The sequence below is a fragment of the Mytilus californianus genome, unplaced genomic scaffold (assembly GCF_021869535.1).
Source record: "Mytilus californianus isolate M0D057914Y unplaced genomic scaffold, xbMytCali1.0.p SCAF_3, whole genome shotgun sequence".
NCBI classification, from domain to species: domain Eukaryota; kingdom Metazoa; phylum Mollusca; class Bivalvia; order Mytilida; family Mytilidae; genus Mytilus; species Mytilus californianus.
In genome coordinates, this window is record NW_026262679.1 from 90,452,217 (window position 1) to 90,476,813 (window position 24,597).

Sequence of the window (24,597 nt, forward strand, 5' to 3'; positions counted from 1 at the left end):
TTAGGTGAATTTTTAGTTTACTATGTCTGTGCATCGGAGAAAAATTACCCTGCCTTTTTCAAAAGCTGAAGTAAACACTTAGCAAAACTAATTAAGATCATATTTGCCTGAGGTACTGGCAATCTACTTGCAGTAGCACTGACCAAGTGACATATTTGATAATACAAAGCTTTTAAATTAATATACAGTGTATAATTCTTTAGATATGAAAAATTGAAAATAATGGAAAAAAATCAAAACTGTCTCAAGACAGTCCATTTTCATATTCTTTCACTATTTTATAATGTTGTTTCAGGTAACTATGTTCTACCACCAAAGTATTCTGCAAAGAAGAGGAGGGAAATTTGGAACAGTTTGGTATGTTCACATTAAACATAAAAACATCGAAATGATTAGATAAACTTGGAAAATAATAGATGTGTTTATATAACTTTTTTATTGATTGACTTTTAAATTTATGAAGAATGTATATTTATATATCATGTGTATATGTTTTTTTGATAAAACAACATAAGTTAATTATAATCTTAAACAATTAAAATTTTCAGGCTTGCTGCTACAAAGATTGATCAGCTGAAAAGAAGAGATTTTAGTGCAGTAAATATCAGAAGAACATGGTACATACATATGTAAAACAGTGTTGTATTGATAGATGGAATTACAAGTTTTTACTTCAGATTTGTAGAAAATTTCATTAAGTTGTTCATAAATTTCAGAACAGATAAAAAGACCTGACAAATATAAAGATGACATCTTTATACTTAAATTATTTCATGACTGGTAGCAATTTATTTGTTAGAATAAGCTTCAAATCTTCGCTGATACATAATTGACTTGCATGGCAATAATTTTACCTTGTTAAGATTCATATTAATATGACCTATTATCTTATCCAAGTTAGAGATGATTGTGCATGTGCACATCATGTTCAGTTATTGAAAATTATTATTAAAATCATTCTCATATATAGGTAACAGATATGACTATGATGTACAACCAAGATCAACACAACCAGGTTTGGTTGTATATATTAATTTTAAGACTAAAAATTTTTTCCCACATTCAAAGATATGTCACAATGATTTTAAGAGTACAAAAAACATGTGTTAAATCGAGATCAGGTCATACATTATTCTTTATATGCCCCCACTGTGACGGAGGGTCATTAAGTTTTACTCTTGACCGTCTGTACGTCCCAAAACTATTTTCCCTCAACCAAATGGTTAGAAACTAATACAAAATGCTTATTACCACCAAACACAGATTAAGAATGAATATGGGTGGTGTCCCTTTATAATCGGAAAAAATTGGCAAATTTGCAGTTTCCACATTCTAACTTTACTTTGCCACATCGAAATGTTCTGAAACTTATACACAATGTTTATTACCACTAAACACAGTTCGAGTTTGGATTTCTGATGGTATCACTTTCACCGTTCTTGAGTTATGTCCCCATGTAAATGGAAAAATTGTTGAATTTGCAGTTTCCGCACTCTAACTTTTCTTTGCCACAACCAAATATAATAATGAAAAATTGCCACATTTGTTGTTTTGTGCACTCAACATACAGAAATGAATTTCAAAGAAAACAAAATTTGAACATTGACTCCTGCATATTTACAAGTGGGGGGCATCAGTGTCCCATGGACAACTTCATACTTTATTTTTATATTTGTCAAATTAATTCAAAGTGAAATTTATCAATTTGAAAGTTCTCTGCAAGTGAAACAAAATAAAAAGAAAAAATTATTTGTAATTTTTCACAACATAAAAGTATTTTTGAATTATATTGAATTGATATATGATTACAAACCACTCAATTAGTTTTTATGCCCCCGCCGTAGCGGTGGGGGCATTAAGTTTTACCCTTGTCCGTCTGTACGTACGTACGTACGTACGTACGTACGTCCGTCCGTACGTCCCGAAATTGGTTTCCGTTCTCTAACTTGAGTTTGCCTCAACCAAATGTTATGAAACTTATACACAATGCTTATTACCACAAAACACAGATCAAGTTTGAATTTTGGTGGCGTCACTTTAACCATTTTAGAGTTATGCCCCTTTATAAATGGAAAAATCTCAAATTTTTTAGTTTCCGTTCTCTAACTTAAGTTTGCCTCAACCAAATGTTATGAAACTTATACACAATGCTTATTACAACAAAGCACAGATCAAGTTTGAATTTTGGTGGCGTCACTGTAACCGTTCTAGAGTTATGCCCCTTTATAAATGGAAAAAATGCAAAATTTTTAGTTTCCGTTCTCTAACTTAAGTTTGCCTCAACCAAATGTTATGAAACTTATACACAATGCTTATTACAACAAAGCACAGATCAAGTTTGAATTTTGGTGGAGTCACTTTAACCGTTCTAGAGTTATGCCCCTTTATAAATGGAAAAATTACAAAAATTTTATTTTCTTCTAAGTATCAAGTAATTTATAAAATTGGAGTTATCTTCCTTTGTCCATGATTATAGTTGAATCGACTACAGTCAATGCTTTATACAATGCAATGTTTAATTTTGACTTCCACTGATAAAACACAGATCAAGTTGAATTTGGGTAGTGTCACTTTAACCATTATTGAGTTATGCCCCTTTATAAATAGAAAGATTGCAAAATTTTTAGTATCCATTCTGTAACTTAAGTTTGCCCCAACCAAACATTATGAAACCTATACACAAAATTCATTACAACAAAACTAAGATCAAGTACAAATTTTTTATTTCCGTTTTGTAACTTTAGTTTGCCTCAACCAAATGTTATGAAACTTATACACAATGCTTATTACTACATAATACAGATTAAGTACAAAATTTGGTGGCGACACTAATACCATTCTTCAGTTATGTCCATTTATAAACATAAAAATTGCTGAATTTTTCGTTTCCGTTCTCTAAATTTAGTTTGTCTCAACCAAATGTTATAAAACTTATACACAACTGTTCTAGAGTAATGCATGTTTACAAATAGAAAAATTGCTAAATTTTTAGTTTCTGTTCTCTGCTTAAGTTAGCCTCAACCAAATGTTATGAGACTTGCACACAATGCTTATTACCACAAAACTCATATCAAGTTAAAATTTGGGTAGCGTCACTTTTACCTTTCTTCAGTTATTTGTTTCCATTTTCTAACTTTAGTTTGCCTCAACCAAATGTTATGAAACTTATACACAATGCTTATTATAACATAATACAGATTAAGTACGAAATTTGGTGGTGACACTTTTACCATTCTTGAGTTATGTCCCTTTATAAACATAAAATTTTTCGTTTCCGTTCTCTAACTTTAGTTTGTCTCAACCAAATGTTATAAAACTTATACACAACCGTTCTAGAGTTATGCGTGTTTACAAGTTGAAAAATTGCTGAATTTTTAGTTTCTGTTCTCTACTTAAGTTAGCCTCAACCAAATGTTATGAGACTCACACACAATGATTATTACCACAAAACTCAGATCAAGTTCAAATTTGGGTAGCGTCACTTTTACCGTTCTTCAGTTATGTCCCTTTATAACTAAATGATATGCAAGCGGGGGCATCATCTGTGTCCACATGTGGACACTATCCACATTTATTTCTATTTACATGTATGAAATTCAATTTTTTTGTCTTACCTATGATAGTAGTACATGTAGTATGGCATTATACTTTCTGGCGTTGGACACAGTGCAGGTGGAATTGTCACGATGTCACAGAAGCAAGGGTTAAAATCCCGCTGAGGGAAGAAAAAAATTTGCGAACGCAAATTTACAGATCTAACATTGTTGGGCTAAATTTGAGACGAATTATATATATATTATGGTGTTAGCCCTGTATAATTTTGGATTATCCAATGGAGAATGTCTGTCATAAAGTTGTCACATGCTTAGATGTAAATATATATTCTTCTTTTTAATGTAAAGAAATTTTACAGTGATGATATTCTTGATTATGTACTGGTAAGAATAATGCCAAAGAAACAAGGATCAGGACATCCAAGGTTTTCCCTTTATCTGTCATCGCAGCTTATGTATGGAGTTATCAGGGTATATAAAAGACAGAATGAATACCTTCTAGGTAAGCAAAACAAAATGTTTTTCATCTACATAAAATTTAAGAATCATTATTGTCTTGCTTCTATGAAGTTGCAGAGGTTAGACTTAGGTGGGCTGTAACCGGTGGTGGGGGAGTCAACATTTGTTTGATTAGGCAGTGCCATTTAAATTTTAACTCTGTATGAAGGTATCAAAATGACGAACAGGTATGTAAGACATATATCTGTGTCAACAGTTTATTGTTTATTGTATATTTTTGCATATTCAGGATTAGAGTAACAGAAATTTAGGCTAGTTTGTAGTCAAAAAGCCTGCTTGTTCCCTGGAGAGCTTTTAAATTGGTGAAAATTAAAAAAAAATATGTTGGCCAAAATTTCTATACTATTACTATACATGCCACCTCAATCTCCTGGGAAATTCCAATACTGATGCTAATTAAGAGTATAGTAATTGAAAAATAGAGAAATGTTTCCAATTACCACACCGAGTCCCTTGTTTTACAAGACTTTATTTGTGGTTGTTTGAATAAACAATTCGGAATTGTTTCTGACCTTTCAAAATCTGATCTTTTAATTGCATAGCATTTTCTATGGGATTAAACACACTTTTTCTAGTGTTATTGATGTGTAAACTGAGGTGATTAACTTACAAACTGAATAAAAATCAGACGGACTTTTATGTTAAACTTGTGAGTCAACCACCAAGTAAATATATCAAACTAGTGTGTTCAAACAATAAAAGCATGAACAAAGAATGTAAAAATGTGAACAAAGAATATAAACTAATGTGAACAATAACTTTACTAATAACTTAAATCTAGGAGAACAAGATTTATTTATTAGTTGTAATTGGCTAAGCCGCTTTGAACTAGCCTTCAGTTACTGCAAGTACTCTTCCTTCAGTGCTGTGTGACTATTGTTTTTATGTTTATCTTAGTTGTTTTGTTCCTTGTACCCATCTTTTAAGTTAAGCCAATTTCGACTGATTTTCAAAGTTTGTTCAAATATTGTGTTGTCCCAAGTAAGGGGAGGATTGAGCGCTCACAAACATGTTTAACCCTGTCATTCCAAATGTGCCTGTCTCAAGTCAGGAGCCTGTATTTCAGTGGTTGTCTTTGATTCATTTCTGTCATATTTTTTTTTCGTAAATTGTATTGCTATGAATTAGGCCGTAAGTTTTCTTGTTTGAATTGTTTCACATTTTTTCATGTCAGGGCCTTTTACAGTATGGGTTTTCCTCTTTTTTGAAGGCTGTGCAGTGGCCTATAATTGCTTACATCCGCTTCCTTTGAACTCTGGGGATAGTTGTCGCATTAGCAATCATACCACATCTCCTAATTTTTTGAAAGAATAAAAAATAACTAATGTGAACAAGAACTTATTTTTATTGCAGATGATGTGACTAATTTCTTCTGTAAGATGAGAATTGCTGTGGCCAATCTTGAGGAGATTGATCTGAAAGCCATGAATAGGTAACTTTAATGGTGATGGATGGAACTAAACTTTATTTTACATATGTATATATAATATTCAAGTACATATATTCTTAAGATAAGCACACTCAGATGTTTATACAAAATGTTGACCTATCATTTTTTTTGCCCATGTCTCTGCCAATTAGTAACATATTCCAAGGTTTATTCTGGAGATCATCAGTTATGCACTGAATCTTTTATGTCCCGCCTAGGATATTATGTTCCAGGTGTGTGTGTGTCTGTCCATCCTTTAGTCCTTACTGTATCAGGTTCAAGGTTCAATGAACATGGACTTGTAGTGTATATTATCAGGTTAAAGTTTTTGGATAAGGTAATTTACCATAAAGTTGTCACAAATATTATTAAGTTTAGTACACATGTTCATTATTTGTTCATTTGTGGGTAAAGGGAAACCACAAATTTAAAGTGGTAGGGGCAATAAGACCCTTATTTGGCCCAATTATTAGTGCAAATCATAAAGTTAATATAAATGTTCTTAAATTTGTTCTTACTATACTGAGGTACAAGGTGTTTAGAAAATAAAAACGTATTATTTAGGTATATATATTTGATCGGACATGTATGTGTGTACCCAAGAAACAACTTTATATTTGGTTAGATTATGTAAACAACTTTAATAAATCTTCTGTTGAATTATTGTATTGTTTCTTGTCTGTGCACAATGTTTCCAGAAAGGAACTTATGATTGATAACTGCATTTATTATATAACTATAAATTTTTTGTTTTCTCATTGGCTAAAAGCCGAGGAAATCCTCTTTGATAAAACATTATATTCACCGCGGCAAAAATTACGAGACATTAATATAAGATTTAGAACAGCGTCCGTGTACCTAAATATAGATATTCCAAGGCAACTTCAATAACGTAGGTTTATGACATCCTGTTAATTCCCGTTTTTTAGCTCACCTAGCATCACTTGGCGTCTGTCATTAACTTTTACAAAAATCTTCTCCTCTTAAACTACTGGGCCAAATTTATCTTAACTTGGCCACAATCATCATTGGGGTATAAAGGTTTAAAAAAATGTGTCCGATGACCCTGCCTGCCAGCCAAGATGGCTGACATGGCTAAAATTAGAACATAGGGGTAAAATGCAAGTTTTGTCTACAATTTTGAAAACCGTTATAAATAGAGAAAATCTGAGAAGGGCAAAAATGTTGAGAATGTTGTGTTCTATCAAATGTTCACTTCGTCAAGACAAATATTACCTTTTTTTTTCATTTTTGCCTATTATCTTGAAAACTATAATAGATAGGGAGAAACTTTAAAAGCAAAAATGATCAGCAAGACAAATTTTACAATTAAATCTGCATGGTAGAAATTGTCAGTCGACTTCTTGTTAGAGTTATTGCCCTTTGATGACGATTTTTACCAATTTTCCGTTTTTGCCTTGTGTCTTAAAAATTATAATAGAAAGATAGAAACTTAAATAAGCAAAAATGATCAGCAAGACAAGATCTACGATTTGGAAAATATGGAGGAAATCGTCTGACAACTCCTTATTGGAGTTATTGCCCTTTATGGCGATTGTTACCATATTTTTGCGTTTTGCTTTATATAATAAACATTATAATAGATAAATATACAATTTAAATCACAAAAATGATCAGCAAGGCAAGATCTACTAACAAGTCAAATTTTGAAGATATAGCTATTAGACTGTCACTCTTTATAGGAGTGATTGCCCTTAAATGAGGATTCTTTTACCCTCTTTTGTGTTTTGAGCAAAAACTAAGGAAGAAAGAGGTGTATTTTTTCTCTTCTTCTTGTTTTCGGTGTATTTTTTTTTAGCAAACTTTATTGAATATTTCAACTTATGAAAATCAGCAACTGCAAAAGCAGATGATATATTTAGTATAAAAACAGGGAGCAGTTTTAAAAGTATCTTGAGCAAATACTAGAAAATTGGAGAAGGATAAAAAGTCATATAATAAAACAATTGGCCTCAGTGAATATCATATCTCTGGGGTTGATAAATCATTGTATCAACCTCATCAGAAGTCAATAATTGTATAAAATTAAGCAGTTTTCTAGTTTTTGTGAAAAAGGTGCGTATAATGACATAAATGTTATTCATTTACATTTCTTGATCTTATGCACAATGCCCCTTCTCCTTTGTGGTTTCCCTATACTCGTGAAATAAATGAAAAATAAACATGTGCCCTATATAAATACTGTGAATTCATTATTATAAATTGGAGTTCTTAATTTAATGATGTTCATGTGTATAGGTGAACCACAACTATCATAAAGAATTGCATGCAGAATTTGTCAACAGTGGACATTAAAAGTACTCAAAAAGTTATTTTCCCTCATTCTACAAATATTGGCACCCACAAAAATAAATGTATCCACAGTAATTGAGTTTAATACTGATCAGAATTCCAAGGTTATTGTAACCACAAAACTTATTTCAACATATAATCCTGGATGGAAATATATGTAAAGAACTTCTTGAAACTGATACTAAATACTTGAGGTATATTATGTTTGATGGTCCAAAAATGATTTGAAATCCAAGATGGCTGTGTGTGTCTATAGCTAATGAACATAGTTTTGATAGAGAAATATATCATACATTTTGTCAGCTTCATGTGCACCAGTTGAGTGATATAGAGTCTTCTTTCCACTAAATACATTAAACCCAACTACTTAATGAAAAACATAACACAAACTTATCTTTGTTGACTAGCACGATTACTGCATAAAATTATACTTATACTTATGTGCCTTGGGAATTCTTTTATTCCTTTGAGTTCATTTTTTTATTGTAGACAAGAACAGTTGGCATGTGATTTAGATGATTTATATGCAGATAATCCTTGGTTTGGTGTACTGCAGATGGATGCAGCAGATTTATTGAAATCACCACAAATTCCAGGCATGGTAGGTATTTTGATCAAATGTATCTCATGTACATTGCAGCAACTTTAAAACTGTATGATCTAAAAGTTAGAGAATTATTATTTTGTAAAATGGATTACAATAGATATTTGAGGAAAAACAGAGCTCTCTACCTTTTGTATTTGTGAAACAGATATTTACAATTTTAGAAATCAGTTTTGTTCTTATAAAAGCAGCGTTAAAACAGGAATGCATATACTGATTTATGGTTGAAAGAAAAAATGATAAAACAAGATTAATCAAAATTGACTGAGTTTTGCTGATTGTTGGCTTATTTTGTGTATTTTTTCATTGTATGTTTTTATATAACAGCTATGAATATTTGCAGCATAAATTGATGCAATGATGAATTTGATTAATAAATATTAAAACAAAATGTAAAGAACTGAATTCAAAAAAAGTTTTGATATTCTAATTTTGCTAAAGATCAATTATTTTAATGAATTTTCATAGCTTTAATAGTTCTTTTTCCGTATTTGACTTTTGATATTTTAGTATGCTAGCCATTTTAATGTGTATATACAGTTTATGCTTGTTCATTTTATTTGACCAGTGAATGTTTTATCCTATTGTATTTTCATTATCATAAACTAAAATATATGTTATTTTTCCAATATTTCGATTGCCTATTTAGATAAGATTTATTTCATACATATCTTAAAATGGTTAGCAGTTAACTTTTTAACATCAGATTTCCATGTTGCGTGTTTATGTTGATGTTTAATTTTTGTTCTACTTTTAATTCAAGTTCTAGTTGAAGAGGTTCTATCTGTAAGAAATTGGTAAGTTCGTGCTTGTATTTTTTACAGTTTTAGCATTTCCACCTTTTAATCGAAGAACATTAGAATAACTTCTATGTAGTCTGTAGCCATAAATGACCAATTAAAAACAGAATAGCTTTGGAAATCCAAATGCTGCATTTAGAGTCTGTTGTTTATGTTTAAGAATAAAAAGAGATATGTGGTCATCATTAATGATATAACAACCATACAATAAAAAGGGAGGCCGCTGAGATAGGATCCTTACTTGGTAAAATCAAATAATCAAGGGCATGTTTTATTTTATCTTCGGGAGTGAGCCAGAAGAGGTCTATTTCTGTTTTTTTGCATTGAGAAGATCTTCTGGCTCTCTTCTACCTCTTCCTTTTAAAAAGGTAGTTTAGACGGCAGAGGCACATAACAAACATGGCATTGCTTAGTCTAAATGACATTAATAAATATATGAATGCAGATATAATAGAATCTGAGCTGAGTGATAAACGTTTTTATGGTATTGCAGCCTTAGAGGACATCCCTGTAGGGACGATAAGCTGTATAAATATAAGAACCCCACAGACAATAACAGCAAGGGGAAGACTATTTGATATTATTGGGTGGGGTAGGGGGGCAGGAGAATTTTTTGCAGACTTATTATTCATTTTAATCTGTTGCTAATAATGCCTATTTTTTCAGCTCTTACCAGGCCACCATATTCTTATTCAAAATCCTCTTGTCCCCCACCCAACCCAAAAACAATAAATATCAAATGGTTTTCCCCTTATTTAACACAAACAAGTTTAACTTGATTGATTGTTGGTTGCTTATTCTTAACGTCCAGTGACAAACATTTCATGCATGTTCAGGAAAACCAAATTTAAAAGTCAGGTATATAATATAAAAATAAGGAGATGTGGCAATGAGGCAACTATCCACCTGTGTTCAAATGAAGTGGATGAAAGCAATTATAGGCAACTGTACAGCCTTCAACAATGACTCTGAGAAAAACCCATATCGTATAGCCGGCTATAAAAGGCCCCGATATGAAAAATGTGAGACAATTCAAACGAAAAAACTAACAGCCTAATTATATATAACAAAACAATTTACAAAAAATCAAATATGAGTTGACAGACATGACTGGTGACCAACGACATTCACTTAACTACAGGCTCCTGACTTGGAACAGATTATGGCAGGATTAATCATGTTTGTGAGCACTCAACCCTCCCCTTAACTGGGACAGTACTCTAACAGTATAATTTAAGAACAAACTGTAAAAATCAGTTGCAATTAGATTAACTCAAAAGATCGGTATAAGACACACAAAAACAACTAACATTAAGACAATAGACACAAAGCACCGAAATAAGAGTATTTGCAGTTACTGGAAGTTTGCTCAAAGCCAACTACAACTAACACTAAAATAAATCTTGTTCTCCCAGACTAAACTATCAATCAGTACACAACCAACATATTTAGTCATAAACAGTCTGAGAAACACCATGACCTTGTATACCTTGTATATATGCATATACAATTAAAGTTTTCGACAAGTGGTGGTCAGAAGGTTTTGACCATCGAAATTTTGCAATAGAAATAATACTTAGGTCCAGCAGATTTTCCTCAATGACCACCAGTGAAAAAAGATTTTGAGAACTCTGCGATGTCTTTGCTTTATACAAAAATAATCCAGTTTGGTTACTTTAAAAATGTTTGACAGACAAGATGTTCTTTTTGATCATATACCAGACAAACATTGACTAATTCTTTTGCAGTTTAAGATTATTCATGAAATCAAATGGTCGGATAAGCCGGACTTGTTTGGCAAAATTGAGTTAGGAAAGCATAAAGAAAAAATGTCACAAACACAGTGATTTCTTCCAACCAATTTTCTTTGTTATTACACTGATTATTTAATTAAATCAATGCCATAACAGAGCACACTATTACAGTCATGTCTACCGAATCGAAACTGACGTATCTTAATCGAATAAATCATCGTAAACTTCATTAATGTCATCCAACATAAAAAAATAATTCTGCAATATTCGATGGCAAATTGGATTTTAGTTTTATTGCTTCTTCAACAGAATATCCCCAGAAAAGGTCCAGATTCATTTTTTTGGACTCTCCAACAGAAGACATTCTGGAGATGTACAGAAGAGACCAATAAAACATGCCCCTGATGACTAATATAAGATGGAGTTTTCTCTCATGCAAAGCCTCTCAATTTTTCAATATTTTTGTCTATAAATGAAACACCAATTGATTAAATTTTCACATAGTATTACCTTGATAGATAATTAGTATATATATGATATTGTAGGAAATGTGGAGAATAGAATCTAGCTTATCAATTCCAAGATCTCCATTGATGAGTCCACCTTTAAAGCCTGCTCAACCATCTACACCACAAATATCTATCAATGAACCAATGTTAAAACCAGGTAGATATAAGTTATTGAAACTATAAGTAACTGTTGATGATAAGGAAAAAAACTTAGTAGATAAAACATCAAAATCTCTGTCTTAAGGATTATGTACCCCTTTGTTGATTCAATGCCGAACATATGGAAATTTTATAGAAAATCCACAACCTTTCCCCTTGTACTTCTATATTTGACAATTCAGTATTCCATAGATAGGGGATTACTGCATGCACTGCTAGCAATGATTTCCCTATAAAAAGTTTTTTAAATAAAGATATAAACACAAGCATGACAAGTACAAATATAGGCCTATTCAAGTATACTTGACTTTAGTCAGTTTAGTGACTCAACACAATGTTTTTTGGATTGTAAAGGTTGTTTAGGACTTTATGTTAACTATAAACACTAGCATAACATGGACAATCATGTGAGTAATCTATGTTTAAAATGTTATAATGAAAATTTCTGTAATAAAGTTTGTGGACTTTCTTTTAAAATCTTGGCTTCATTTGCCACAAAATCCCCATTTTCTATTATTATGCAATGAAACAATAAATATTTTTGCTGTTAATGACATTTCGCTTTGGTGTATGTAGAAAATGGCACTTTTATTCAGCATTTTTGCTGTTTTGATATAATTACACTTTGAAAATTTTGTAATACACAGGCAAACATGTACAGAAACAGTCATAAACTATAATGGAAAGGATGTAAAGAAAATTAATATAACATGCATCTGTCTTAATTGTATATGTTTCAAACATAAAAGATTGTAGTACTTGTATAGTTTGTGCCATTTTCATAACTACATATTTGTTCATATTGAAAAGGGAGATAGGCTAAGAGTGATACTTTTTTACATGGATAAAAATGGCATAAGGAAATAAAGTTGTGTTAATGTTTGCATGTTTGGAGTCCTTCTTATTTGATAGCCCAATTGAAAATTCTTTTTTCCCGACCTTGAAAATAGATAATTTCAGATTGTTTAGACCTTCAAAATACCAGTTTGTGTGTTTTTATGTCCCACCTATGGGCATTATTTTTTTTCTGTTCGTTCGTCCATCTGTCCCGCTTCAGGTAAAAGTTTTTGGTCAAGGTAGTTTTTGATGAAGTTGAAGTCCCATCAACTTGAAACTTAGTACACATGTTCCCTATGATATGATCTTTCTAATTTAATGCCAAATTAGAGTTTTGACCCCAATTTCACGGTCGACTGAACATAGAAAATGATAGTACGAGCGGGCATCCATGTACTATGGACACATTCTTGATTTATCTGTTCAAGTTCTATTTTAAAGTGTCTTAACTTCTAAAAAGACCTGAAACACAAAATATGCTATGGCATATATGAGTTGTATACTTTTATTAAAGTTTCTATATGGATGTTTAATCTTTGTTAAATTCATTACAGATATGGCTTCACCACATACAGTTTCCAGCAAGGAGGAGATAACTATTCCAGAAATTGATATGACAATATTTCAAGATATTCAGGTATTAACAAAAAAAAAGAAGAAAACCTTAAAATATTATAATATTTTTTGTGGTGATTTGTTCTGATAACTCTATTTAGTTCAATTTGATAAATAATGGATACATTAAGTATTTTATCAGTAGATACAGATAAATGATTGTTTGTGATTAAATCTAGAAAAAATCATTTTTTTCTCCATTAAATCAATTTTTTTGTTTCTTGGACATCTAATTTCAGGGATGATTCTACTATATAGTTTAGGGCCGCTGAACAGCCCTTAAATCGGCCAGCGGCCCCAAAAAAATTTATGTGAATATAAATTCCCAATTCAGGAAAAATAAAATAAAAATCATTATTTCCGGAAAGGAAATGGTTCCGTCACCTATTTAGGCAACTATAATTTTTCAAAATTTGTCGTCAAAGCGTTTTAAAATCCGGTTGAGAATGCTGTCAATGATCGCGTTTAATTAACAACGATTTAATTATGTCAACATGTGGTCATAAACGATTTTAGCAGCCGGATTCAATTGATAAAAATGCAATGGGAGTATTTGATCTCTTAAAAACAGGTCGCCCAGCAGGTCAATAAACAAGATGTTTTTTGTCAAAATGGGTCTCATTAAAGCAGACCTCCGCAGAGAGCAAAATTTCATTTTAGATATAACATTGATGAATAAATTTTAATGGGCGCTGATCTCGTAAAAGCAGATCGCCCAGCAGAGTCGGTATACGATATGATGAAAACTTTTTTTGCAAAAGAAATTAATTTATATTTTATCAGGCTCTATTTCCTCAAAAGGCAAATGTTTGAGCGTTTTTGAAAATACATGTGGATGATAGATCATTCATGAACATTATGGAACTATTTCAAAAGTTGTGAAGATGATCCAAAATAAAATAATATTAAAATTCAATGGTTCAGTTTTTTAATTTCCTGTTTCTTAGGGTTATACCTAAAGTAAAACTACGACAAACTTCTACATACTAAACAGCAAGCAAAAATCACAAACATAGCACTTGAACTTTTGTAATTGCTTTTCTGAATTCGACAATTGGCCAGTTCAATTTGAAATCCATTTGAATCAAGGTAAATTTATAAAGATGACCTGTTGTTGAAAAAATTACCCAATGGATGATTTTTTCAGTGGTTTATGTTAGCTGTTATATATGTTAAAGGCCTAGGTTACCATAGCTAAGCGAAGATAGTGCACCTGCCGCCATCATGTGCAATGATCTTCATGTAACAACTTCCCTGGTCTCAATCCAATAACTGTCAAGTGATCTGGTAATCATTTATATCGATCATTATCAGAAGCCCGTCCAGGATTATTCAAAATGTTACAACTTTTACAGCAGTGTACAGGTGAAACTTAATATACATTTTCCGTTTTTACAGGAAAATAATGTTATTTCGTCTTAGAATTTATGCATAAAAAATTCCCAGTTAGGACAAAAAATTCCCAATTTGATGGTCAAGGGACCCATTTGAAAACACCTGGAATCATCCCTGAATTTATCAACATTATTTGGTCAAACATTTGTTATACATCCCCTCATCTAGAAGGAAACATTTCAACTTTACCTCAATTTCGTGGTATTCAAATAAAGCATTTGTAACATACAAGGAGTAGTGTAAAGCCAAAAAGTCTATGTATCTCACAAAATAGGGAATAGATTTTTGCTTGACTTGAGACATGCCACCAAAATTGTGTTCTTCTGCATTATTGAAATAAATAAAAAACTTGAAAAAGTTTAGTAAGTGAAAGACATTAGTCACCAAAAATCATATATACTATTAAACCATTAATCTTTACAAATTTCAACAGTTCCAACCAGAACAAGACTTACCACCATTTGATGGTAAGCTAATAGAAAGTATTTTGGAGGAACCATTACCAGGTGATTTACAGATGGGAAAATTCCTATCTCCTGTCAAAGTTCCACAGTATGAAGAGATGCAACAAGATCTTGCCCAGTAAGATATGTTATAGAATCTGTCTTTTGACTCATTTCACAAAATACTGTATGGGTAAATTACTATCTCTTTTCAAAGTTCCAGTGTGAAGAGATGCAACAAGGTCTAGACTAGAAAGATTTGTTATCAAATCTTTCTTATTACTCTTGTCACAAAATACTGTATCTTTTTCATAAATATTAATTATGCTTGTTAACATACTCTATGACAATATATTAAAAAATCAGTCCGTGGCGCGCGGAAGTAGTCAAGAAGACCGTATTATTTTTTTCAGGGGTTGACAGGATACATGTAATCGTTTTTAGTTTCAACTTCAGGGTTCTTATGTAAGCAAATTAAATAAACAATGATTTTATACAGGTTTTTTTTAGTTTTCACTGTTACAAAGGGGTTTATTTCTGATCTTATTTCTGTGTACACAATTCTGATTCTATGTATTTCACCTTTATCAATATTAGGAAATCTGTTTGGACAATTCCATATACCATTATGTTTTAGGGGTTTTTAGATTCAGTGTCGAGATAATATATATTATTAAGCATTGTCTGCAAGATATAAATCATTTTTCTAATAAAGTAACTAAATTAAAAACCAATATAAATTTAGCTAACATATATATTTTATTTAACTATGAAATTGATCGGAATGTGAATGACAACATAGACCTAAAATTCTTTTTGGTTTATCCCGTTTAACACATGACATTTCCGCGGGAACTTCTTCCAGTGACATTGTAATTTAATGGACGTCCATAATTGAATTTGGATTATTGTAATGTGATATAAATTGTTTTTGGATGTAATGTGATATTATTTGTGGTTCTTCTTCTACAGTACATTATTTGACGTCAGGTTTGTACTCATTAAGTCTCTAGTCTAGTCAGAACTGAAGTAGATGTACAGCATATCCCATCATATTTCAACCAACAAATACAACTGATTTACAGTATAACTGTTGAATAGACCTTTATTTATATATATTTAATCTCATTCCAGTCCATTAAACTGGCAAAATCAACGGAATCAGTGTAAATTTCGCAAATTCATTGTCTTTCACTTTTATAAAAATGTTATGGACGATTCCATATACCTGTAACCGGAGAGCATGATTCTTCTTACAAAATCATCTTTGTCTCCTCTGGGAATTGAACCCAGGACTTCTATGTTACAAGGCAGCGCGTATACCGACTAAGCTAAAGAAGTTTTTCCTTCGATTAACCGCTTACGGCTGACTAAATATCTACTAATGAAGGGAAGCAATCCTGTCACACTTCCCCCACCTTGCATAGTTTACATGTTAACGTATCGCCATTTTAATATCAACATTTGTATTTTACTATCAAAATTACATACAGACCAGACATATCTCCGTGTCAACGGTTTATTCAGATTATAGGTGGAATTTGCGAAAGTTGAAACACTTTGCATCTTTATCAGTCAGGGGTACTACTTATACAAGTGATTTCATTATCACCTATTTCAGTGATTTGATAAATTCAGTTATCACCAATTTTGGTGTTTCCTTTGATCTTCAAATGCTAATTTCATTTATTTTCCATATTTTGACAAATTTTTCTGTAATTTTCCTACATAGATCAATTATCCCTTTCTCCTGTATATCAATTTCACCAGTGCGCTTGGGCAATAAGTTAGTGCTCTAAAGCTTTTAAAAGTACCCTTGGGAATTTTTCTGTAATTAAATATTCATTAACTATTCTTCAGAGTTAGAATGATCTACTTCAAAGTTATGTCCTGATCTACAAATTATTCCAGTTTATGCATATTTTAAATAAACTGAAAAACCGATAAAAAAAGATAATTTCTGCATGTATATTGTTGTTTTTTAAATAGAATCCTTGTCTTTTTACCAATAAAAAAATCAAGATTGGTGGAAAAATATCAAGAAAATGTTATAAACACTTATTGATACATTTTTACTTCTCAGATTACTTGTTTCAGTGATTTTAAAAAGTCTGTGTCTATTTTTGTGAAAATTTTCAATTTTTCAAAGCCAAAATCACTTAAAGATGTGATTCTGAAATCACTTGTACATTTAAAAAAAAATAAAGAATATTATTTTTAGCATTTTGACTTGTCTCCTGACAAACATACACACATTTAGAATAAGATGAAGGATGGGTCATGTAAGTAAATGAATACACACTGTTATGTATGTGGTTTTGGAAAATATGATCACCATAGCAATTTTTTTTAATTTGTTAGATTAATTTTCTTGAGTTAAAAATACATGCCATTTTCCTTTGAAAGATAGGAAATGGCATGTATTTTAAACTATTTTGAATTGTGAAGGACTGGATTATTAACTAAATTAACAAAGTTGTTTCATCCTGTGATTAAATTACTCTACCAAAAGAGTTCATTAATCACTTCTGTTGTTTATTTTTGAACTCATTTCCATAGGGGTTTATTATCACCAAAAGAAAGGACACCAATGACAAAACCTGATAAATCAAGTGTACCAGAAAAGAGGGCACCAGTATTATCTCCTGGGGTTACTCCAATGCCACAGCCAGAGGAACCAGAATTGAGACCTAGAAGAGCTGTAAGAATTCCTGATACAATGCAATTGTTTTTAATACATTACTTAAATAAAGATGTGACATACTATGTCTACAAAAATGATTAAATAACTTTCAGAAAAATCTGCATACATGTAAATGTACCAGATATCAGAATGCAAGTTCTTATTATTGCAATGCTAACCCAGTTGTGTTATTCACATTAATAAAACCCTCGCAATAATTTCTGAATTTACAGTATTTAAATGAATAATCATCTGGAAGCTTCATTGTTTAGTTTGAATATTATTAATTTTTTATTTATTTTATGACATGCAGAGAGCTAGTTTCACTCTGCAGCTGTCCCCTGTCCCACCAAGTCCTAGAAGACAAAGAAAAAGACGTCATTTGTGCATTGATGCCCAGTGTCAAATACTAAAAGATCAGTTGAAACAAAATTTTACAAATAGAGAAGATATTATGCAAACTTTTGTAAGTATGTGGTAAAATCATAGGTATATAGATTGTACTTCTTCATTCTTTTTTGCACAATTGCTTGAATTATTTTTAGAGAAGGTTAAACAGATTTCTAGTACAGTGAATTCATTTATTTTCATGAGTACCAATTTTTATGAATTGAGGAAAAATTGTATTTTCCTTGATCTTAGATTTCGTGGTTTTGCTGATGTCTACACACAAGCTTATAGAAAATTTGTACTTCATTGAACATTTTGATTTGTGGTTCACCGAAATCGACAAAAATTGGTGTTCCTCGGATAATTATGAATCCAGTACTTAACTAATATTGCATGTAGTATGTGAATGTCTTTTTATACTTAATTATCTCTTTTTGTTGTCACCATAGCTAATTTTTTATAAGGGCTATACGTTTTGAATTCATGAGTTAACCGTTACAAGTAAAAAGTTGAAAAAAGGTTTACTTTGCAAAGTTCTTTGGTGTATCAGTTAACAAAGAATTGGATAAGAATCACAATATATTTTTGAATTTAGGAACTTTTTTTTTCTTCTAACTTTATAACAGTTTGTGTTATTTGAACTGACCAGTTGCAAAAAAATTTGTTAACTTGTGTATGATTTATTCAGTTATTCAGGTTGTTAGTATTAATGCCAATAGTATCCTGTTATATAAGGAATATAATTAACTTTTTGGTTTTTGCAATGTTATCATGGTAATAGTATAAAACTTGAACATATTTATTTCTGTTTTCAAATTATACTTTTAATAAATTAATAAATGGCTTAGTTACTGAGAAAATGAATGTCGGATAAAAAAAGAACATTTTATAGTTTAAGACATCCTGTTTCAGGTTTTACCCGATTTGAAGAAGTCTTCAGTACAAGACTTGTTTAACAATCCAGGACGGCCAGGTACAAGATCAAAATTAAGATATATATAATATGTTAATGAATTGTGCATTTAAACTGTATTTGTATATTGAAAAGACATTGTTAATTGTTTAATTTGCATGATGTGGTCAGGGCTTATCATCCTGTTTCAAGGGAACCACTTCGGTGGTCTCAGGGTAGCATGCTCACCTGGAGTGTGGGAGGTTGTGGGTTTGAACCTGGTTGGGTCAGACCAAAGACAAAAATTGGTATTTGCTGCTTTGTTGCATACCACATTCAGGAGTAAGAACAAAAACTGGTTGTTTCAAAGTCTGAATAATGTGTCCAGGTAAGGTGACATGTCTTCTTTTCCGATTGTTACCTTGTCAACTAGCACCTTGAAAATCCAGCTCAGCATGTCAGTCTAGTACAAAGCAGGGTTCATATATATATCACACTAACATGTTCTCTTCCTGAATATGCATTTAATTTGCCACTGAACGTTAAACAGCCATTCATCCAGTTTCAAGGAAAAAAATAACTGGCTTTTTTCTTTTAATATGACATTAAAAATGGTTTGTCAAAATGAACTAATGCTTGTTTAACAGGTAAAATTATATACCAATTGCAAGGAAGCTTGTTTAAGGTAGAATTGTCAATTGCATTAACCAATAAAGGAATTTTACAAAAACAAAATAAACATTACAACAGAACAATAGTTTTGACAAAACATAAATTCAAATATTTTTTTAAAAATTTTCAGCAATGACTAGACAGCCAAGGCTTTTACAGCTATGGAGAAGGAATGCAGTTTATGGGTTGCTGGAGACAGATTCAGATATTGGACAACCTGCATGGAGTGTGCCTGACTTACTTGGTATATTTTACTCAGACAAAGATGCCCTTTAACACTTTTGACTGTTCTCTTTAGGCCCTTTTTTCCATTCTTTATTTTCAGTTCTTGTCTTAATAATATATGATGAAATATTTTCCAGAAATATGTGAGTCAGACGCAATGAAATAAATTTTATTTTTGTATCTTAATACTGTAAATTCAGAAATTATTGCGAGGTTTTTATTATTGCGAAAAATGCGACAGAGTTGAAAACGCAATAATTTAAACTCGCATTTTGAAATATTTTATATGAATTAAACAGGCTTTTTCTCAAAATCGTAAAAATTAAAATCGCATTTAAGTCTAAAATAATAAAATCGCAATAATAAATGCACGCAATAATTTCTGAATTTACAGTAACAAGCATTATTCATTCTGACAGATTACATGAGTCAAGTAACCATTTAGTAAAATTTATTGACACCACTGATTATTGTCAAATCAAATCAGATAATAATGATTTCAATACATTGTATTTTTAAAAATTACTAGTAATAAAAAATATTTTGATCTTTTGTGTAATTTAGGTTTATGTGAATAAGTATAGTCTTTACACCTAAGAACAAGTTGGATGTCAGTAATTTATAGAAATGAAATAGATTTATATATGTATTCAATTTTTTGCTGACAACTCATAAAAACACTAAGAATCGAAATTATATTATATTTTAAAGGAGATGAAGAACCCAGACCAACTCGCAGTAAAAGAAGATTGGTTTCACAATCTGTCCCACAGCTATCTCCTGTTCAACAGCAGCAGGAACTAGAGATTCAAATACAGGACCAAGAGTTACCTAGGCCTGATTTGGAGGTAGGTTTTTAGAATACAAGTCAAACTATAAATATTGAAGGGTAATGATACAGAAACTGTTGTCTATCTTTTAAGAAACAACTTTAAAATCACCACCTTTGTTTGTATTATATGCTACATAAAAAATAATCAATGTTTGTTTTCCTGTCGTAAACTTACTTAAAAATTATACTGCTATTCTATAACTTTTTTCCGTTGCTTGAAAGATTTTATTTTAAGAAAGAAGAACAACTATTTCTATGGTTTGATACATAGTGTCATAAAATTAACACGGTTACATATATTTAAATGCCTATTGAAAAGGAAAAGTGCATGATACTAAAATTGAAAAAAAAAATTATATGCACACCCAATGCAATTAAAACAAGTGCATGTGTAGAGATAAAATCTTGGGTGTCACATGATGAAAATAATGTACATTATCTTTTAAAACATATTATATTCCTCATTTTCATAGATTTAGGAAAAATTGTATTTTCATGAATATTTGATTTCATAGTTTTGCAATGGTTATCAACTTCATCAAGAAAATATCCACAGATAATTAATTATAATATGAACATTCTGCAAAAAAAAATATTTTTATCTTTGACTGTGTGTATATATGTAGGAGATGTATGGATAAAGTATGGACTTAATATAAAATAATCATCACATTCTTTTCATTCTGTAAATGAGTCCTTAAAATTAATATCTGTACATACATTTTGCCAAATAAAAACTTTCTAGCTTTAAACTGAAACAAGAAGATGAGTGGACAAAACAGTGCACCATTTATTCAAAATAAAACAAAAAATGTATTAAGGGCTGTTCCATTTAAACATATATGGTACCCAGCTGTGATATATGGTGGTAGCCATCTTTAAGTGGCAAATTAAGAATTTTATTTATATTTTCACTGCACTTGACACTCGCCCATAGTAAGGATATCAGCTGTATTCCCTGGGTTCCATGTTTGTTTTAATGGAACAGCCCAATTTCAACTACCTGTCATTTTGTTAATAGTCCAAGAAAATCCAAATCTTGACAATGTATACAGTATTTATAAAATTGAGAATGGAAACAGGGAATGTGTCAAAGAGACAACAACTCGACCAAAGAGCTGAAAACAGCTCAAGGCCATAAATGGGTCTTCAACACAGCGATAAAATCTCGCACCCAGAGACGGGTTTTAGCTGGCCCCTAAACACAAATGTATACTAGTTCAGAGAAAATGGACGTCACACTGAACTCCAAAACATATAAATGAACCAAAATTAAAAATACATACAAGACTAACGAAGGCCAGAGGTTCCTGACTTGTGGCGGGGTTAAACATGTTTTGTGATATCTCAACCCTCCCCCTATACCTCTATACCTCTAACCAATGTAAAATAAACAAACACACAGCAATACGCACAGTAAACTCAGTTTAAAAGAAGTCAGAGTCCGATGTTCGAATAAGTAACAGAAGAAACTTAGCAAAATGACAATGATCAACATAAATTAACAAAGGGCTACTAGCAGTTACTGACATGCCAGCATCAGACTTGGATTAAATTGTTTGAAAGATTGTGTCTTCATCATATGAAATTCAAGTACAATCCCTCACGTTAGGAGTTTAGTATCATACCATCATAAAATATACGAGAAGAACATAACCCGTTTCATGCCAAAAACTGGTTTTAGAAAAAATGTGTTTATTTCTGATGCAAAGTCCCTATATGAGTGAATCAATATTATTTTTTTTTTTTGTATGTATGTATAAAACTTTTTTTTGCAAATTAAAAGCTTCTAATTTTAAAATAGACGATTAGTAGACAAATCATGTACTGGGTTAGTAGACCAAATGGACAGACAGAGGTAAAACAATATACTCTCACATAGAAAATGTAATTAATTCTATAGATTTACAATAAAGAATTTGTTTATACAGGCTATACCAGAACATGTAATGGAGGAACAGCCTTCAACTGAAATGATGAGAGAAGGTTCCCTATCTAGGAGTCGTCTGCTAGATGATACACCTGTCTCTATTCATCAGAGAAGTACTCATTCAGAGGCAGACAAAAGTAAAGATTTGGATAAGAGTAAAGGGAAAGAGGAACCAGCTGTTAGTAAATCCAAGTAGGTTTTAAATTATAGAAAGTTTTTTGAGGACAAGGCAAATTTGTACTTCAAGGTTAGTTTAAATGTTAATAAGGATGATAAATTTCTGTTTTACCTTGTTTATCCAATTAGTTTATGTCACATGATTTGTAGAAATACAAAATGTTGTTCGTAAATAAAGAACAGTAAAATATGGGGGTTTAAATTTTTTTATTTGTGTGTTGCAGAAGAAAATCTAGAACAACAAGAGGAAGCACTACAACAGAGGAAGAGATGGATGTAAATTTAATACCAGATACGTCTGAAAACCAATCGGTGCTTCAGGAATCTCTTGCACAACTGTCCTCCATTATGGAAGAACCTCAAGTTCCTATCACACCTATTCCCTTGCCTGTTGTTACTACTTCTACACCCACATCAGCTGAACTTCTCAGGTACAATGTTTAAAATTTAAGTAATGTAGATAAAGAAACTATTGTGATGTTTTTATTAATGCGAAAAATGCACAGTATCAGGTTTGAAATAATAAAAACTTTTATAATTTCAGTTGTGAGTTTCCTTCATAAATTTTTGCAATCCCACTTATTAGATATCCCATTTATGCCAGATGTCAAAGAATTCACAATAATAAATGCACGCATGAATTTCTAAATTTACAGTAGTTTGATTACTAACTATAAACATTTTATGAAATTTTTAATTTTAGATGATTAATTGTTATAAGTTTGTTTAGTAAGTAATGGTGCTTCCCTTGGCCTAGTAGATTAACAGTTTCCCTCAATTAGCTGTTCTTGTGGAGATATCCTTTAGATCAGTTGTTATAGATGTGGCTTTCTCGTACAAGGCATCCCACATTTTTACACTAGCTGGTGGTAATTTGGAAAAAGAAAATTATGCTTTACTGTTACATTTGGTGTTTCAAATGAAAAACTCATGATGATAATATAGAGTATAGGCTTTATTTTGGATATTATTATGGTAAAATGACTCTTTGGGTGTGGAAAGAGTTGAGGTGTTTCCCTCAACCTAGTAGATTTGTAACCACTGGCCCTAGCTCAGTTGGTAAAGAAGTCCTAGGTATGAACCACAGCTGGTACATTGATAAATTTGGATGGAAAATTATGCTCTACTGTTACAAATATATTGCAGTTTAATACAACCCTTGCTTTGTAAGGAAGATATGTCTATTTAAATACTTTCAATAAAGATACATATTTGGAAGGAAAGATGGAAAGCAACAAATACCAGTTATCTTAAATTTGTTGTTATTTACAATAAATCACTTCTTTGGAAAACAAAACAGGAAAGTTTATCATTAAGAAAAGGGAAATTTTCTTGGTCATTCAAACCTTCTGCTTTCATTAATCCTAGAATAAATGGATTGTTAGATTGAAAAAAAAATAATTTAAATGTATAAAATTTCATGTATATGTTGGAAGAAAACCTTTTTCACTGGTAAGAAATATTGGAAAAAAAAATATCAGTTTAAAGTATATTTTTTTTATTTATGTAGGCTGATCAGACGATACACAAGAGAAGAAGAATGGACAACTTTTCAGACAATATGTTCACCAAATCAGTTTGACAGAACACAGGCAGCAAAAATATTCTCCGACTTATTAGGTTTGTACATATTGCTACATTTTGCCTTTTATATCGTACTCTCTTCTTTAATCCACCTTTGAGTTACATAAGATCATTTTTGTCTCGGCTGCAACAAAAGTCGCAGTATGCGAGACATAGGTATTACTATCCAGCGGCCGCGTTAACTATTTTTATATAGCTTTATATTTCAGATGGTTAAAGACCTGGATGCTTTATATCTTGTATGCAGATACCTTATGTTAAGAAGTTTCGTTAATCATATG

At 31.3% G+C, this 24,597-nt stretch overlaps 1 protein-coding gene across 1 annotated transcript in view; it reads left to right on the plus strand.

Annotated features, from left to right (window-relative positions):
* Positions 1 to 24,597, plus strand: part of LOC127735377 (meiotic recombination protein REC8 homolog) — a 30,365-nt gene that overhangs the window by 2,172 nt on the left and 3,596 nt on the right. The window contains exons 2-18 of the mRNA XM_052245543.1: positions 296 to 357; positions 549 to 617; positions 3,914 to 4,056; positions 5,427 to 5,505; positions 8,305 to 8,416; positions 9,183 to 9,216; positions 11,519 to 11,639; positions 13,033 to 13,115; positions 14,922 to 15,070; positions 17,491 to 17,632; positions 17,928 to 18,080; positions 18,917 to 18,977; positions 19,699 to 19,812; positions 20,505 to 20,641; positions 22,557 to 22,747; positions 22,957 to 23,163; positions 24,243 to 24,352. Coding sequence (XP_052101503.1) covers positions 11,522 to 11,639; positions 13,033 to 13,115; positions 14,922 to 15,070; positions 17,491 to 17,632; positions 17,928 to 18,080; positions 18,917 to 18,977; positions 19,699 to 19,812; positions 20,505 to 20,641; positions 22,557 to 22,747; positions 22,957 to 23,163; positions 24,243 to 24,352 — 1,465 coding nt within the window. The 5' untranslated portion in view covers positions 296 to 357; positions 549 to 617; positions 3,914 to 4,056; ... (2 more) ...; positions 9,183 to 9,216; positions 11,519 to 11,521. The remainder of the gene's footprint in view (positions 1 to 295; positions 358 to 548; positions 618 to 3,913; positions 4,057 to 5,426; positions 5,506 to 8,304; positions 8,417 to 9,182; positions 9,217 to 11,518; positions 11,640 to 13,032; positions 13,116 to 14,921; positions 15,071 to 17,490; positions 17,633 to 17,927; positions 18,081 to 18,916; positions 18,978 to 19,698; positions 19,813 to 20,504; positions 20,642 to 22,556; positions 22,748 to 22,956; positions 23,164 to 24,242; positions 24,353 to 24,597) is intronic.